This window comes from Vigna unguiculata, chromosome 1 (genome assembly GCF_004118075.2).
Source record: "Vigna unguiculata cultivar IT97K-499-35 chromosome 1, ASM411807v1, whole genome shotgun sequence".
Taxonomy (NCBI): domain Eukaryota; kingdom Viridiplantae; phylum Streptophyta; class Magnoliopsida; order Fabales; family Fabaceae; genus Vigna; species Vigna unguiculata.
Genome location: NC_040279.1, coordinates 41,238,332 through 41,257,544, shown reverse-complemented (window position 1 = coordinate 41,257,544; position 19,213 = coordinate 41,238,332). Strand labels below are relative to the sequence as shown.

Below are 19,213 nucleotides of genomic sequence, written 5' to 3'. Positions count from 1 at the left end.
CAGTTTTTTAAGATTAATGCCGAAAGATAAGGGACACGTTGGGTGGCTTTAACAAATTTAGATATTGAAAATTGAAAAAAAAAATGTTTGTGACACTGAAAAAGTGAACTGGGTTGGGTTGGGTTGTGTTGGGGCATCCTAGGGAAAGTGAGTGAGTGAGGGTTGTGGTTGTGAAAATGGAAAAAGGTGTGTACTATTATACCACTGATAGAACATAACCTAGGGAAAACAAACAGTGTTTCTACTTTATACTTTATACTATACTTCTCCAACCTATGTTCTCTGTTTTGTTCTGTTCTCTTCTTCTGTTGTCCTGCACCTGCACCACCTGTGTTTCTAAAAGCTATTAAGTACTCTCATTATTACTATTATTTCTTTTAACTCAATTTTTTTTTTCTTTTATCAGATGTTGTTTGTCTTGTTTGGAGCATCACCTACTTTGTTTCTCAAATGATTATCTTTGATTTCAGTTGCCAGCAGTGATCAAGATTAAAACAAAAAATACCAGTCATTCTTAATTTATGTTTTTCTCATGCACAATATTTCTGTATGGCATTATTTTTTTTAAGAGAATTTATTTCATATTAAATATAGAGATAAAAATTGAAATAATATATAATAAAAAACTGTCTACAAACATATTATTTTTAAGTTTTAGATTAGAATTGATATCAAGATGTCTTAGGTTTATGTTTTATTGTACCGTGTCTTATTTGATCAATTCATTATTCATTATATTAATTAGGACAATGATATTTTAATTCACTTTTTTTTATCTATTTTTAACTCAATACTTTAATCATTATTAAATTATAATATCACATTACTAAAAAGAATTAAAATAAATGATCTAACGATGATTACAATACTGAATTAAAAATAGATAAAAAAAGATTAAAATATCATTTTTTATTAAAAATTATGAATTGAAAACAGTGTCAATTTATGGTATAGTTTAAGCTTTTATCTCAGTATGATATGTTTTTTTTTTAAATTTACAACAACAAAAAAATGAGATAAAGATGATGTTAATATCTTATATATTTTAAATATATGTTCTATTGGTGTTGTGTTTTTTTAATAAATCTCTCGCAATAAACTAATTAATAATATTAAAATCAGTTCATCATACTCATACAAATACGATATAGTAATTATAGCAAAAGTCTTATTATAGGAGATTTAGACGAACATGTCTTGTTAGACAAAACAAAGAATCTCTATTGATTAAGAATTTTTATTAAAATCTCGTATAAATTAAAGTTTAAGATTGTATCTTACTAGTGTTATGTCTGTTCGAAAAATAACTAAAATCTGAATTAATACCTGGGATTGATTTAAGATTTTTTTATGATTAATGTGAATAAGAATGGAGTTTGGAGAATGAAAACCAGGTTCTGTTTTGGAAAAACAGGGGAGAGGAATTTATGAAGAGAAAAAGGTTAGGGGACAAGAAATATAAAAAAGAAAAAATGAAAACCAGCTAAGAATTCACTGAAGATAGCATCTTAATTTATTTATGGAAATGAAAAAAATAAAAAATAAAAAATAAAAAGGAAGATGGACATTGTGAAAAATTCATGTGATGAGTGACATAGTTTTGGTGGAAAGGCACGTGGAATGCATTTCACAGACATGATGGGAAAGTTGTTGGAAGAAAGAGCAATTCTTAGACATTCCCAATTTCATTTTCTCCAAATTCCAATCAATCATCAACCCTAATACCATTCTAATTCTATTAATAATTAACATTAACATTCGTATTAATATTAATTAATATTAAGTGCTGAAGTTCAGAGAATCAGACATACATAACAACACCAACTTATTGGAATGGACTAGTACCAAATTGTATGCTCATGAAAATGATAGAAAATAGGGTTAATATACAACTCTTTTTATCTTGTCAACTTAGTTTCATTTTTTCTTAAAAATAACCACTTTTAATAATTTCATTTCTAGGTTTTTTTAACTTCGTTGAATTTTAATGTTTTAAACAAAGTTAATTTAGTTATTCAGTTATACTTACCGTTAATAATATTTTAAATGTGTCATTTGTCAAGGGTTTTGTCATTTTCAATCTTTCAAAATTTTTGAATCTGACATATGATACATTCCAAATATATATATAAATTTAATGTGACAATAATTTATCAAAAAGGTCAAAATTAATTTTGTTTAACAAATATTTTAAAAAAATATAAAACTAGAATAAATACTAAACCTAAATATAAAAACAACATTACTAACTGAATTAAATCATTAGTAATAACATTATATTATAACTAACGTAGTAAACACATACACTACTTTATGTCTATGTATTTACCTTTTTAATATATATACTTTTTAAATATATATGATATTATATTAATAGATAGTAATATTATAATGTTATTAACAATAATATATAAAATAAAATTATATTTATTAAAAATGAAATGAAATAAATGAAGAAAAAATAAATAAAAAAATAACTGTCAATAAATAAAAAAGAAAAAGAGAAGATGAACAATTTTATAAAAATTACTGTTAACTTTTAGCTTTTAAAAATTTAACAAATAATTATATTATAACCATAAAATTAAAATTATAAAATATAAACAGATTGAATTATATATATATATATAGTTATAGATAAAGATATATGATAAATTAATAAATTATTAACTTACAATAAAAAATAAATAGGATATAAAATTATAGAAATAATTTTAAGAAAATAAAACAAAATATAAAAGGTTAAGTATGTTTTTTGTCCCTCAAGTTTTAATAAATTTTGAAATTAGTCTCTCTTTAAAATTTTATATCAATTTAGTCATTTATTTTTAGAAATACATAAATTTAGTCATTTTTATCAAATTTTTGTTAATTTACATTTTAAACACATTTTATGATAATATTTGAGTTAACATTGAAGCAAAAATATATCAAACGATATAAACAATTCAAATATTATCATGAGATGCGTTTGAAACGTCGGATAAACTTAATCAAATTTGATTAAAAAAATTAAATTTACACATTTTTAAAATAAAGAATTAAATTAGTCAAAATTTTTAAAAAGACTAATTTTAAATTCTACTTGAACTTTGAATTTTAATTAAACACGAGCAATAAAAAGATATTTAATACAAATATAAAAGATAAGGAGAGTAGTTTTTGTTTTCTTAAAGAGAATTATATATGCAAATTATAACCCATGGCTGGAATGATGTTGGTTTCCAACGTGTGAATAATAAAATATGAATGGAGCCAAAAAAAAGTAACTGAATTGAACAAAGACAAAGCACAAAGGCAGAGGGACAAAACATCAGTGTCAAGTCAAAAAAATTAAAATAAAAACAAAGGTTCTGTCTCCGTACCATTGGTGCGTGTCTTCCACGCTTCCTTAATAAATAATAACCCTTTCAAAAGGTAACCAAAAGGGGTTATTGTACCAAATTTTAATTTCACACTCATTAAGTGCACATTAAAGTTGCAAACTTTTGTTTGTGTTAATCTTCGCTTTGCCATCTCAATTTATAAAAGTAATTCAAGTCTCTTTTTTTTTTACAAAAATCATTTTTTTTAATAAAAAATTTTGTCATGAAACACTTACAGGTAGTTAATTCACCATGTTTTAAAATTAAATGTATTTTTTAAACTGAGTTTAGAACATTTCAATGAAAAAACTAAAAAAGTTAACTAGTTTAATGCATTTCACCAACAATTTAATTGAAGTATAGACAAAAAAATCCAACTCTAAAGGCATAGAGTTTTATATTCTATCTCTAACTTTAACCTTTCCTTAGCTAAAAAAGAAAAAACATGAGGCCAAACTCCACATGCATTCACTTTACCCACAAGAAGATAAACAAGAAATAATCATTTTTAGTGTTGGTTTGAGAAAGAAATAAATAAATGATGAAAAATATTTCTATGGGACTCATAAAAAAAATAAACTTCTTTCTTAAATTAACATAAAATGAGGAAGATGAATTTTCCTTTTCTTTTGTTTTTGTTTTGGTTTCTTGAACAATTTTAAATACTAAACAATTCAATATTACGAAAAACAATGAAGTAAATTGTTAACTTCTAATTATATACAAACATTCATGCAATTTATTCATTTTATTTTCTTTGTTCACCTATGCAAACAAATAGGCTGGAATATATTCACTTCTCCCCTCTCTTCGGTTAACACAAATGAGACTTTTTTTCATTCTATTTTTCTTTTATCTTTTTTTTTTCACTTTCACTCCAATCCAACACAAATTTTATATATATATATATATATATATATATATTCTTTAATTAAATATTTTTCTAATAATAATTAAGTACCTATTTTATTTAGAGAATATTTTATATTTTTAGTAGTTTTAATGCAATGAGAGAGTTGTGTTGTGTGTGGAGAATATGCTTATGCCTAATCATTGGGCCACTTGCCAGAACCACACCCTTTGGTTGTGTAAATTGGGCTTATTGAACCAATTTTGTTATTTCCAAATCATGTTGTAGAAGCAGTGATACAGCCACTTGGGCTCCGTTAATAAACCTTTATTCTCTTTAATAAAAAGCAACTGGGCCAATTAAACACAGAACAAAAGTGCAAAAAATCTAACACTCTATCAAGGTTTTTTTAATAGGATGATGTTGTTTTATTATGTTTGGCGTGTTTATTCATGTATGAATGTTACTTCCCATCCATTTTGGAATCAATTCTTTGGAATATATTTTTTATACTCTACAAAATCTATTGCCAAATGAAAAGAAATAGTGCAAGAAACTTGTAAAGTAATAGAGGCACTTTGCACTTTTTTTTTTTGATAAAAATTATAGATACTAAATTATAAATGGTAAATAATTTGTATAAGTACTATTAGGGAATATAAGTGATTTAGATAGCATAAATTTTGGACAAGTAAAACAAGAAGAGATAAAATAAAAGATAATAGTTACAAGAGGTTAAGAAATATAAATATGAATCTAAGTCTTATATTACTGACTAAAGATGAAAAAATTAAATACAGGAAAAATATTTATTAACACACTGTCTTACGATTTTAAATTAGAAAGGATGTCGATTTTTCGATGGGTCAGAAATGATGTTATAAGAAGGAAGTGTCACTGTGAAGAATTCCCATGATAATACTGAGAAATCAAGAGAGTCTAAATTTATAGAATGCAAAAGATTAATCAAGTTTAAGTATAAATGCTTAATTTGGTAGCATTTATCTGTTGTGTGCATTGATGTTATGTTAATCTTTTAGTGTGATTGTGTTTGTGAAAGAGGCATTAGATATTTGAAAACAAAGAAGAACAACACAGCATGACATCATTTCATGTCTCATATATTTGTTTACTTTATCTCATATTGTGAAAATAGCCACTGTTTAGGATGACTCAGTGCACCATGATTTAGCCGTTGATTATTAGTGTATTAAAAGCCAGAACGTGTCCATTTCCAAGCCATTCAACCACAACTTTAGGCTCTCACAGGTAAAAGAAATCAAAATATCTATGATTGATGCCTTTCATAGTTTATGCTCTGTTCCCTTTCTCAATATTATAAGCATGAGTGAGATTGAGGTGTTCACAAATTACAACACAGGAAAAGCATATTTGATTTGTCTGATTCAACTATTTCAACTGCATAATAGTTATAACTAAAACCCTTTTTTTCTTACTGAAGTCATAGCATGTAATTGAATGTGTATAGTAGATGTGGTTCTGGTATGATTAGAGGCAGAGTTTGAATGAATAGGTATAAACGTCTCAAATTGTCTTTTGCAATGGTGAAGCTGTCAACAACATCATTGTTGCCAATCACTATCCATAAATCTGCAGAACTGATCCTTCTCATGCTTCCACGGCAAAAGGGGCATGACTCTGATCTCATATACCTGAATTTTTCATCTGTTACATTTTGCAGCCGCAACACTTAACACATATTTTTATATCCTACCATAACATCATTTCATTGAACATTGAACGGTTAAAATGTGAATTTTAAGTCTGACTCAATCTTATAAACAGGTTTATAACCAAATTGAACTCATTTGGTCTTTTTTCAATACAAGATTAATAATATACCGTTATCTAGGCATATCATGACATTAAGGGTTTATTTGGAGAAATTTTTTCATGAATAGTTATCTTAGTTTAGTAAGAAAAATATTTATTTCTGTTATATTTTCTCATTTATGAAAAAAAGAAGTTATCAGAATAGGCAAAGGAATTTAACTTAGTGCTAAATGACAGTACCAATCATGGAAGCAACTTATGCAGAAGGAATGTCCACAATTAGGCAGAACCATCTTCATGTTATTTTCCATGCATATGCCACATTCTTCATCTCCCTCTAAATCTTTATTCAGAACCTTTTCAAGCCTCTTTCTGTTCACTTCTGCATAACTGTGTCTTCGATCATTGTTAAACTCGCCTTGAAGCAACCTTAATGAAGGGTATATAACAGCTGCAAAAGCATGCCATCATCCTCAAAGTTGATTCAGAATTCAAGAGAAAAAAGGCACCAAGAAAACCAGATACATATATGTACATATGTAACGTAACATTAAAACATACCATAAAATTCTTTTATAGTTGCTTTCCTTTCATTTGAGGAAATAGATGGTATTCCATCAGCATATACCTGGACTAAGACAAAAAAACATAGCTAATTCATTTGCATTTCCACCACAAAAGGGGTGGAGAAAGTACGCAGAAAAGTGAATATTTAGAAAATTGAACAAGCGGAGAAACAAGTTTTCAAAAGAAGTCGTGTGGGGTTTCCACGACTTTACTTTTGAATTTGTTATGAATCTTCATGACTTAGTTCACAATCAGTAATATTTTTCTGATTTGTCTATATTCGTAATATGCAGAGAAGTTATCTAGAATGATAGCTAATTCATTTGCATTTCCACCACAAAAGGGGTGGAGAAAGTACGCAGAAAAGTGAATATTTAGAAAATTGAACGAGCGGAGAAACAAGTTTTCAAAATAAGTCGTGTGGGGTTTCCACGACTTTACTTTTGAATTTGTTATGAATCTTCATGACTTAGTTCACAATCAGTAATATTTTTCTGATTTGTCTATATTCGTAATATGCAGAGAAGTTATCTAGAATGATAGCAGTGACTAACATTGAAAATAAGTATGTGGAGTAATCCCAAATACAGAGGCAAAGTATCTGTGCAACTAAGATCCAACCATTGAATCAAGTGCAAGAAAAGAGGTGCAAAGGGGCTGTAAGATAATTTCATCTGAAAATAGTTCCCATCACAATCTCCAGGAAGTGACAATGCCCTGCATTAATTTTAAAGTTCATGAACATATGTTAGCTTAGCTCAACTGTCATAAACATAGCCTAGCCAAACCCACTATATCAGAGTTTTTTTTCTATGCAATTTTGGCATTGATGAAAAGACTTGCATGATAATTACTGTAGACATAGATAAACCAATGCATTTGTAATTACATGACAATGAAAAATCTTAGTAACTATTGTAAGTTTCAATAAACTTGCTAAATATGATTATGTAACTGGATTAGCAGTAAAAAAATCTTCCTAACATATTGGTATGACAGAGGACAAACATGCATTTCTCAGTTGCATGTAACACACAAATGGGTTCCTTTCAAGGGGATTCTGCATGTAGTCATAACATTAAATCAAACATATACTCACTACTTTTAACCTAAGACCTTTGAAAAATAGGTTTTTACACGGTGCTCATATCCTACATTTGAATTTCTAATCATACCAAACACATTTCAATGATATTGTAGCCCTTTGTCATCCAAAAAATGAAAAGGGAAAGAACAAGAGCCAAATGGCTATAAAATGAAATGAAAGAAGGAGCTTACAAGGAATTAGCATGTTGTATATCATCTTCAAGAGTCTTGACAGAATCAGTGTAAGAAGAATGATTGGGCTGATTTTGCCACATTTATAAGTCTCCACAAGAAAAATGTAGCAAAAAGGAAGAAACTTTGAAGAGAAAAAAAGGGTTTGAGCCTTTGTGAATGAGATTCAAAGAGAATATTTGAAGCATGGAATTAGAATGATGAAGAAGAAGAAGAAGAAGAAGGGATATGTCTTAAAAAGGAAGGTGAGAGAGTAGGTTGCTTAATTTTCAAACTTTGCAAACTGTAAGGAAAGAAAAGAGTGGCTTCAGTCACATATTATCTTTCTTTCTTTCTTCATTAATTGCTTCTTCAACTGCACAACACTGTTCCATGCTTTTACCATTGACATTTTCATTTAGAAGACAAAGTCTTGCACAACACAATTGAAGTCTATAATCCTAGAGCTTGTGCCGTTGTTCCTTAGAACCCTTTATTAAATGTTTTGCCTACTTTTCTTTACTTGTTCATTTCTCATTTTTCTGCTACAGGGAACATTAATGGTGCTGCTGCTGCCACCATTTTGCTATTGCAACCGTGACTTCGTTTTCTTTTCATGAAAGGGACCAAAAGCTAAAGCCACACGCCACCATACACACCCTTCTGCATCTTCTTCAAACCATTTTCAGAGTCAAAACAGTTCAGAAAATTTGCAAGTGGAGAGAGGTCACGAGAAAGACAAAATCTATTTTCACCAAACGCATCGTCTGAATATATTTGAAAGCGAGAGAACAACTGTTTTTAGAATTAAAAGTGCCAGGGTTGTTTATTATTGTAGTTTTAAATATGTTTTTATCCTTTTAAAATTTAAGTTTGAGTGAATATTAGAAATAGTTAATTTTTAAAATTTTAAATTAATTTATTTTTTTATTTTTTAAAATATATAGATTTAGTTCTTTTAATTAAATTTTGTTTGGTTTATTTGATATTTTGTATGTATTTTATAATTGTATTTGAATATTTTATATTGTTTGACACATTTTACTTTGATGTTAAATCAAATATTATTATGAAACGCGTTTGAAATGTCAAATAAGTTTAATTAAATTTGATTAAAAGAACTAAATTCATTTATTTTAAAAAATGAAAGATTAAATTGAATCAAAATTTTAAAATAAACTAATTTCAAAATTCACTAAAATTTAAAGACAAAAACATATTTAACTCGAGATATATTTTAAGTATTTTATATAGACTTTCTTTTTAATTTCTTAACTAGTATTCTTATAAGAATGCTTAAAAATCGAACTGAATTGATTATATAATAACATAATAATAAGTTAAATATGCCAAGTATTGTAATCTAAGTCAGAATTTTACTTAGTGAGTTGAAAATTATAACTACGTTAAGTAAAGAAAAAAAAGAAATTACGTTTTTTACTTTAAATTAAATTTTAAAAGAGATTAGTAATGATATTATTTTTTGAAAAAATAAATTCAGAAAATAGAAAATCACGAAACTTAAAAATTTACTTTATTGTACTAATTCTATATAAATACAAGCTTTTATGGATATTCTAGGTAATATATTTAATTTAATAGATTTTCCTTGAAATATAAGGTTCCAAAAATATACATCACATCAATCCCATTATGGGCCAAGTCGTTGACATTTTGCAATGGCCCGTTATGTTTGTACATCCTAAATTTTATTTGCGATTTCCACGTCTAATTTTTTTTTCAAAATTATCAATTTCGATAATTTAAACAAAAATACATGGTAAGTTACTTGAAAAGACAACTTCATAAAGAAACAAAATTTGCTTTCAAATACAATTTCTTTAACTTTTATGCTAAAGTGGTACTTTGAAGTACACTTTTTTTTAATTATTGTATAATTTCTGTTTAGAAATAAAATTTAAACTTTTTTTAGAAATAGATTGAAGTCATGTTTATTGATACTAGTCATGTTTACAAACAAAACGCTGAAATTTTATAGAAAAATTAGAATAAAGGTATAATTTTAATTTAATTTTTTCTTTGTGGAATCATTATTTGAAGTGTAGTTTTTCTATTAACCTAACTATTTTAAATTATCATGATTGATGGTTAAAAAATATTAGCTTTGGTCCAAAAAGAAGAAAGATAAAGAAATGTGTAAAGTGATTAAAAATTTTGAATGTAACAAAAGTAATCAATGGTTGAACTAGAAATATATCTCATATCTTGAAAATCTTATTTCGAAAATCCTTTTCAAGATCGGTGCAGTTATAATTATGAGGGTACATGAAGCAAAAAATGAAAAGAAATTGTTAATCAATTTAGAGATCCGGCCCATTCTATGAGTCCAAATCCCAGAATTAGAGAAAAAAAATCATTTCCTAACTCACCATCTTTTTCATATTTGGATAAACTTTCTCATACATATTTCCAAAAAATAAAAACAAAATAAAATTCATGTTGATATTATTTTTCATCGTATAATTAGAAGATGAAAAAAAAGTACAAGTTTAATGAAAATCTCTATTTTTTTCTTGTTAATCTATGTTTGGAGAATCGACATTAACTTTATCCTAAAGATACAATAGGTTAATGGTGATGAATATTTTACTCAAACTATTTTATCACGGGCTTTTCTTTTTCTTCTTTCCATTTCTCTTTCTGTGTTACAAATTCCATGTGGAAAAAGTATATAAATACAACAGTGTTAGTGTTCTGTACTTGTCTCTAGTTAGCAGCAGGGAGAGTCTGAGTAAAAAAGGAAGAAAAAAAAATCAGTGGAAACTTTTTCTAAATGTTTTAGATGAGTTCACATGGAATAAGAGAAAAGTTAGTTCATATAGTAAACTTTATGAAAGGATCATTATTCTGATTTTATTCATCCCAGCGAAGATTGAAAAAAACTGATTCTAATTTGTCCACTTGCACAAATAGCATAAGCATCTGTTTCAATTGTGGACTTTATTTTTCCATAATGTGGTGTGAGCCTATGCAGAATTTGATACTACTTTCACCAGGGAAAACATGAAAAAGGATGGTTTCATTTGAAGGACAGAACAGAATAATAAATCTGTGCATGGACCACTGAATTTATTGCGAATTTGGATTCTCTGCCGCATTTCTCTTAATTGTTTCTTATGTATTTTTAAAATATAGAAAAAAATACTGATTTTGATGTTTTAAAATATAGTAAAGAAATTTTAAAATAATAATATCAATATATTTTTAATACTTCGTAGATAACAATACCAAAAATTCAATTGAGAATTTGGACTCGACTACGACAGCACGAAAATTCAGTTGAGAATCTGGACTTGAGGATATCAAAAAATGTTTGTGTATTTTTTTAAGCTTCAAAAGTCAGAAAGACAAGAACAACATGGTCTAAAGTTGCACCATTCATAAGATTATGTTATGTAGTCTGACAAACCACAAATTAAGGAACACAAACCCATAAATTAATCACCCTTCATTCTAATCATGCACTATTTTCCACCTTTTGGCTTTTGGCCCTTGCTTTTGGCACGGTTAAGGCTGTGTCCAACACAGTTTTTAAATTAGAAAGGGTTTATATCATGGTAGGAATTCAATGTGAGTCTAAGTCTCACATCGATCAGAAATAAGAAAATAGAGCACTATATAAAAATAAAGACCCATAAACCTATTGTCTTAAGGTTTTGGATTGAGAGTGGTGTCAGTGCCTTATATGGTTTGGTTCAAGTCTCTTATAACCTAACAAGTGGTATCAAAACTGATTCTATAAACCAACTTGTGTCAATATATTAGAAGGGAAGTTTCAATTTCAGTCCAAAAAATTTCTGAAACTTAATAACAAAGAAAAGACGTGGATCTTACCGTAACGTGGTGGTTCATGCAGAATTGTTGATGCATTCTGTTTAGCAACCCCTCATTGTTTTTGTTCATGTTGTCTTATAGCCACAAGACAAATTTTTTTCTATACAATTAGTCCTGTTTAGTGTGTTTTTTCTTCCTCAGTGAAAACAAATCAGTGGGCTAAGATATTAATTTTCCACATTTCTTCTTGGATTCACTGATTGAGCCTGTGTCTTGTGTGTCACTCTTTTTTCGAGGGAAAGAGAAAAAGATAAGGGAACATGAAGTCATTTTCTTAAAGAAAAAGAAGATTCCTATATCAGATAAAGATACAACAAACGTGAATGAACAATCAATAGTAAAAAAAAGCTAAAGTTTAGTGGGAGAAAGCTGGTTGTGATGCTGAGTTCAAACAACAAGCGGTTCATTTTGTCCATCACCAAATTTTCTTGATGCAATTCGTTAGCTTCTCTTCCTAAATACAATGTGTTTATGCTCTCTTTTTGTGATTACGCTTCTTCTTCTGTTAAGATCACATGTGCTGTGCCAACTTGAAGGTATGTTTTATTTAGCAGACAAGTCAAGGAGTTAGCTCTGAATTCTATTTCACTTCAAGTAACCATGTATTACAAAAACTATAACTCATTTTCATGAACACGGAATTCCTAAATAGAGCATGTTTATTCTGCAAAATATCATGTCATTTTGAAAAGAGGAACAATATTTAGATGCAATCCCTTAAGTGCTTTCAGTTCTGTTTTCCTAATCAGAACTGAAGTTCTATCTTTGTAATATGCGCATTAAATGTTTGTATTAAAGTGATACTCGGATTCTGACTGAAGAACAACACCAAAAGTTAGAACAATTTTGTTGGGCTCTAAATTTGTGAGATTATTGATTTGGGGTGCAGAGTTTATCAGTATTGACTGTGGAGGGACAAGTAACTACACTGATAAAAGAACGGGGCTTTCATGGATATCAGATTCTGGGATGATGAAACATGGGAAATCAGTGTTGGTACAAAATCGTAGTGAAAACAAGGTTCAGTATCAGAGGCGCAGAGACTTTCCGATAGACAGCAGAAAATACTGTTACACACTTGGCTCTGAGCAGAGAAGAAGGTATCTTGTGCGAGCAACGTTTCAGTATGGTATATTGGATGATGGTGACACATACCCTCAGTTTCAGCTCTACTTGGATGCAACAAAATGGGCTACTGTGTCAATATATGATGCCACAAGAACTTATGTGAAGGAAATGATCTTCAGGGCACCCTCAAACTCTGTTGATGTTTGCGTGTGCTGTGCTACCACCGGTTCTCCCTTCATATCTACCCTTGAACTAAGGCCCTTGAATCTTTCTATGTATGCCACAGATTTTGAGAGCAGTTTCTTCTTGAAAGTGGCTGCAAGAATTAACTTTGGTGCTCCAAGTGAGGATGTAGTCAGGTACCCAGATGATCCATATGATAGAATTTGGGAGTCTGATCTTGTTAAAAGACAAAACTATCTGGTTGGGGTGGCCCCAGGAACTGAAAGAATTAATACAACAAAGAAAATAGAAATAGAGACAAGAGAATACCCACCTGTTAAAGTGATGCAAACTGCAGTTGTTGGCACAAAAGGAGCACTTAGCTATAGACTAAACCTGGAAGACTTCCCTGGAAATGCTAGAGCATATGCATATTTTGCAGAGATTGAAGATCTGGCTAATAATGAGACTAGAAAATTCAAATTGGAGCAACCTTACATAGCTGACTACAGCAATGCAGTGGTGAACATAGCTGAGAATGCCAATGGGACCTACACTCTTTATGAACCAAGTTATATGAACGTGAGTCTTGAGTTTGTGCTTTCATTCTCCTTTGTTAAGACCCGGGATTCTACTCAAGGACCTATTCTGAATGCAATGGAAATAAGCAAATACGTGCAAATTGCTTCGAAGACTGACAGACAAGATTGTAAGTTCTTAATATCATTTTATAATGTGTAAAATTTATATATTCTTGCTCGTCCAAGATGTTACATAAAATAATTAGAGTTTGATAAAAAAAAGATTGCATTGCTGCATTGACTGAACAGATTGCTAACCATATTCTTATTTTGCAGCAAATTTTGTAAATGCGTTTCATTTCTTATCACCTGGAAGTGTGCTGATGAATGAAGGTGATCCCTGCGTTCCAACAACCTGGGACTGGGTAAATTGTAGTACAACTACACCTCCAAGAATTACAAAGATGTAACACCTCCATACCTTTTTTGTTGATTTTTTTTTTTTTATGGTAGCTCCTAATCTGGTGAATTGTCATTTCTGTGAATGAAGTCATCTCTGACAGCAGAGTTTATGCACACAACAGTTTTGAATTGCAAAAGTTGGTATCATAGAATGGAAGATACTAGGATAATTATATATGCAGAACCAAATAAGCAGAAGCATGATTGAAAATTATCATGAAATGTTTCAATAGTTTGCATGCCATTTTGCCATGGAAAATATTTACTAGAATTTCAAGTAGTACAAATATTTACTAATTGTTATAAGTTGTATTAGAAACCTGTCAAGAAGGAATCTGAAGGGTGAAATCCCACAGGATCTCAACAACATGGAATCATTGACAGAACTGTAAGTAAATCAATCACCTTCAGAATAGAAGTTTTTTCTTTTAGATATTGTTTCTTTTGTAATTCATTATGTTTTCTTAGGTGGTTAGACGGGAACTTGCTTACAGGACAACTTCCTGACATGAGCAATCTTGTGAATCTAAAGATTGTGTAAGTTCTTTAGTTTCACTTATAAAATCTTTTATGGAAAGGTTGTGGTGGAATCAAAATAGCATTATATGTTTCTTTTTTCTTGTTCTCAATTTTTCAACTAATGACATGCAGGCATCTGGAGAACAATAGATTGACTGGTCCATTACCATCTTACTTGGGTAGTTTACCAAGTTTACAAGCACTGTATGCACCACTTGATCATCCATGTTTATCATCTATACTTTGGGAATTTGAAGCATTTTCCTTGTAACATAATTGTTACCCTTCAAACACTTGTTATAATCATTCTCATCTCTGTATCTGTGGCAGGTTCATACAGAATAACTCTTTTAGTGGGGTAATACCATCAGGGTTACTGTCAGGCAAAATAATTTTCAAGTGAGTATCCACATCAAAAACATTTTTTTTGTAGTTTTAGGTCAACTTAAGTGAAGATGATAGACACCCAATTGAATTTGAATCAATATGGTAGGACGAGGATCCTTTTTATGGCTTTAATATCTAGATTGAAGTAACCGATATTTATTTTTTCTGCAAGCTTTGATGATAACCCCGAACTGCATAAAGGGAGCAAGAAGCATTTTCAGTTGATGCTAGGAATTTCCATTGGAGTACTAGGGATTCTATTGATATTATTCTTAGCAAGTTTGATTCTATTGCTTAATCTGCGGAGAAAAACTTCTCGACAGAAACGAGATGAAAAGGGTTAGTGCACTTGATACTTGTAAATTGAAAAATATGAAGTTGTACCATAAAAACATTCTTGTGCCTTGCAGGTATTTCTGGGCGCAGCAGTACTAAACCTTTAACAGGATACTCATTTGGTCGGGGTGGAAATTTAATGGATGAAGGTACTGCTTGCTATATTACACTCTCTGAGTTGAAAGAAGCTACTAATAATTTCTCAAAGAAAATTGGCAAAGGAAGCTTTGGATCTGTCTACTATGGGAAAATGAGTGATGGAAAAGAGGTGGCAGTTAAGACCATGACCGATCCATCAAGCTATGGAAACCAGCAATTTGTAAATGAGGTAGAATTTCCATAATTGAATTCTGAATGAGATTTGGTTCTGTATGATCTATCATTTAGTGTTCTACTTTAGATTTTTGGCTGCATTCATTCAAAAGGATTGTGGTCCTTGAATTTCATAAGCACAGCATTCTCAATGTTAAAGATACAACGATGTCAATTTTCATCCCATTGATTGTAGAGTCACAAATGCAGGTAGCCCTCTTATCAAGAATTCATCACAGAAACTTGGTTCCTCTGATTGGATACTGTGAAGAAGAATATCAGCATATTCTGGTTTACGAGTATATGCACAATGGCACTTTAAGGGAGTACATTCACGGTCTAATTCCACACCCTGGTGCTCATTTACTTACCTACTTGTAAAAACTGTGATCTGACATAAATTCTAATGCTCTGACAGAATGTTCGAACCAGAAGCAATTAGATTGGTTAGCTCGCCTTCGAATTGCAGAAGATGCAGCTAGAGGTCTTGAATACTTACACACAGGATGCAATCCAAGTATCATTCACCGTGATGTGAAGACAACCAATATTCTCTTAGACATCAATATGAGAGCAAAAGTGTCAGATTTTGGACTCTCAAGACTTGCTGAAGAAGATTTAACACACATATCAAGTGTTGCAAGGGGAACTGTAGGTTACCTGGATCCTGAGTAAGCCATGGTTCTCATGTGTCTATGTTCAACAAAACATCATTTCTCCTTAAAACACAGAGCTTAGGTTTTTTACTTTTACCCCTCAACAGGTACTACGCAAATCAGCAATTGACTGAAAAGAGTGACGTGTATAGTTTTGGAGTTGTTTTGCTGGAACTGATATCAGGAAAAAAACCTGTATCTTCAGAAGACTATGGTCCTGAAATGAATATCGTTCACTGGGTATGTATGTTATAATGTTACCCTTTTCTCAACAATTAGAAAATAGCATTAACAAAGTTTGTCATACCAGAAGCTGAAACATGAACATGTGCAACAACAAAATGTGATTAAGAATCAACCAGTAGCTCCTAGAAATGTTGTTGCATAATTTGATGCCGTGTTTTGCAGGTAAGATCCTTGATTCGTAAAGGAGATGTGATAAGCATCATGGATCCTTCCCTTGTGGGGAATGCCAAAACTGAGTCAGTTTGGAGGGTTGCTGAAATTGCTATGCAATGTGTAGAACAACACGGTGCCCACAGGCCCAAAATGCAAGAGGTCATTTTGGCCATACAAGATGCTTCTAGCATTGAAAAAGGCACAGAAAATCAACTAAAGTTATCATCTTCAGGAGCTTCAAAGCCACAGTCTTCGCGTAAGACTTTGCTTGCAAGTTTTCTAGAAATTGAGAGCCCTGACTTGTCAAATACTTGCCTACCCTCAGCTAGATAACAACTTCTCTATTTTTTCTTCACATTATGGTCAGTTTTGTACATTGTTTATCACTGTTTCCTTTTGCCTTTTTGTCCATTGTCATAGTACTAATATATGTTAATACCATCAACGCCACCACTCGTTTGACCAGTGATGATATGACCTTCAAATCTTATAACCAACCAAAGAAAATGTATTATTCTTTCTTACTGTGTGTGTTGAGAATAGTCCGGATACGAGACAAAAGTCCCATTTTAAATAAAATAAATAAAGTTAAGTATTATATAAGATAAAACACTTAAAATCACATTATTTTATGATTTTTGAAATAAAAGTAGTGTGAAATCTTGTATGCATAAGATTACTATTATATATATATAACCCAAACCATTTGCTGGAATTAACGAAGAGATTGGTTTGACCTATGTAAACTTTATATTCACTGATAAAATTATTTGGGAGGTTTGAAGCAAAATAAGAATGACAAATTTTTACTAATAAAACAATTTATTGTAAAAAATAAGTCATTCATAATAAATTTTATTTAGTATACAATATAATAATTTAATATAAATGTATGATTTTTTTTATCATTATCAAACATATATTAAAATTCAAAAAAATATAAAATCTATGTTAAATTTTAATTATATTAAATTATTTACTTTTTGTGTGATTTTGATCAAGTGAGTATTATAATTTTTATTAGTTTAATAAATAAGATTTCATTATAATTTTAAAAAATTGAAGTAGATATATATTTAAAATAATTTTTAATTTAAATATTTTTTCCCTTTTATGTATATTTTTTTAAAATGTTTTTTTAACAATTAGGTAACATTAACTTGTAAATTTAATAAATATTTTAATTTAAAATATATATAATTATAATTTATTTTTAAATATTTGAGATCGAATATTCTTATTTGAATATTAAATATTTAATAATATTATTTTATTTTTATCATAACTTTTTATTATTTTATAAAGAATAATTAATTCATATTAAAACATCATTAAAAAAATTTGAATACATGTATAAGTATATATTTGTTAATCGATGAAATGAGATAAAAATTTAATATTAATATCCATTGTGAGGACCATCACATGCCCATGATTCCATCCAGTTTTAAAAGTGGAGAAAAAATGACTTTAAGATGATTCATGAGTTTAAACTCACTTCGGAAAAGGGCAAACACAAATTTGTTTCGTGCAGTTTTTTTGAGTTAAAATAAACAAAAGTCAACATGTTGACAGTATTGAGTTTCTCCATTTCTAGACCGAAATTTTACATGATTTGAATGTTTGCTTAATTTGATTAATTGAGCATATTATATAACACAACATAGGTACATAATATCCAATTATGAGCCTTCATTTGAAGAAGCTTCAAATATTGTAACGTATTATCCTAATCTTGATTAGAATAAAATAAACTATGCGTGGATTTGACTTTATTTTGATGGATTATACAGCACATAAACCTAATCCTGGAATCTAAATAAAATAATGATAATAACAATAATAATGTAATATAAAATGCTATTTAGAATATTCATTGCTAACGTAATGTTTTCTATTCACTGAGCAGCCAAACCATGCGTGTTATACAAAAAGATTAGGATAGAACACATAAACATATAAAAAAAAAGGGATAATTTGAAGATTTATTTAGCTTCAACTTGTTTCTAAAACCTCCTCCTTTATTTGGGAAATACTTAATGCATTTTTTTAAGATTTGAATTTGGGTTGTTTTTTATAAAAGAAATTTTCAATTTTACAATTTTTAAAATTTGAAAATTTTATTTTTAATTTCTAACATGTGTTTGAAAGTAATAAATAATATTTATTGTAAATCTTAATTTTTTTCGTGTGGATCAAGTATTGCTGTGAGAATACTCAATGCAAATGTGCATTATCCGATGTTGTGTGGATGTTACATGAACTTCTTATAAACAAAAAAATAGTTTATCGATATCATTTGACAATAAAAAAATAAAATATTAATTTTCAATTTTAGTATAATAAAAAATATAAAAACTAAATATTTCTCCGTTCTTAATTTAAAATACCCACATGACTTATTTTGTATTATTATTATTATTATTATTATTATTATTATTATTATTATTATTATTATCTAAACAAATTTATTTATTATTATGCTGTAAAGTATAAATACAAATTAAATAATCTTTTACTATATTCCGTGTATCAATCCAACATTCTCAAATTGCTATATTTGTCCTTTTTTAGTTATACATTGCAGAAACCTTCACTCCAAACTCCTAAAAGTCTCTTTAAATATACTCAATTTTTGTACATAAGAAGTAAATAATTGATTTATATATCAAATGCTGAGGTTAACCTAGTTAATTTTTATTA

General features: G+C 29.2%; 2 protein-coding genes across 2 annotated transcripts; one reads left to right on the top strand and one right to left on the bottom strand.

The window, feature by feature from the left end:
• Positions 1-5,519: 5,519 nt before the first annotated feature.
• Positions 5,520-8,127, bottom strand: LOC114165072 (E3 ubiquitin-protein ligase AIRP2-like). Its single transcript, XM_028049729.1, has 5 exons — positions 7,855-8,127; positions 7,131-7,293; positions 6,571-6,637; positions 6,250-6,460; positions 5,520-5,888 (listed from the first exon to the last, which is right to left on the bottom strand). Exons 1-5 carry the CDS (start codon positions 7,935-7,937, stop codon positions 5,678-5,680), a joined length of 735 nt encoding a protein of 244 aa, XP_027905530.1. The 5' UTR covers positions 7,938-8,127; the 3' UTR covers positions 5,520-5,677.
• A 3,774-nt stretch (positions 8,128-11,901) lies between these two features.
• LOC114193256 (probable LRR receptor-like serine/threonine-protein kinase At1g67720) lies at positions 11,902-17,034 on the top strand. Its single transcript, XM_028082988.1, has 13 exons — positions 11,902-12,224; positions 12,578-13,627; positions 13,776-13,905; positions 14,218-14,289; positions 14,370-14,438; positions 14,553-14,624; positions 14,751-14,819; positions 14,980-15,146; positions 15,218-15,471; positions 15,666-15,792; positions 15,874-16,126; positions 16,219-16,351; positions 16,520-17,034. The coding sequence occupies exons 1-13, from the start codon at positions 12,152-12,154 to the stop codon at positions 16,841-16,843; spliced, it is 2,793 nt and encodes a 930-aa protein (XP_027938789.1). The 5' UTR covers positions 11,902-12,151; the 3' UTR covers positions 16,844-17,034.
• Positions 17,035-19,213: the final 2,179 nt, after the last annotated feature.

What these genes read in the sequence shown, in the direction of transcription:
- LOC114193256 (XM_028082988.1), top strand. Translation starts at nt 12,152, where the DNA reads ATGTGTTTATGCTCTCTTTTTGTGATTACGCTTCTTCTTCTGTTAAGA. An exon ending in ATGGAATCATTGACAGAACT is followed by an intron (nt 14,290 to 14,369) that starts GTAAGTAAATCA and finishes ATGTTTTCTTAG; the next exon opens with GTGGTTAGACGGGAACTTGC. An exon ending in ACAGAAACGAGATGAAAAGG is followed by an intron (nt 15,147 to 15,217) that starts GTTAGTGCACTT and finishes TGTGCCTTGCAG; the next exon opens with GTATTTCTGGGCGCAGCAGT.
- LOC114165072 (XM_028049729.1), bottom strand. Translation starts at nt 7,937, where the DNA reads ATGTGGCAAAATCAGCCCAATCATTCTTCTTACACTGATTCTGTCAAG. An exon ending in AACTATAAAAGAATTTTATG is followed by an intron (nt 6,461 to 6,570) that starts GTATGTTTTAAT and finishes ATGCTTTTGCAG; the next exon opens with CTGTTATATACCCTTCATTA. An exon ending in ATAAGTTGCTTCCATGATTG is followed by an intron (nt 5,889 to 6,249) that starts GTACTGTCATTT and finishes TGAAAAATTCAG; the next exon opens with GTATATGAGATCAGAGTCAT.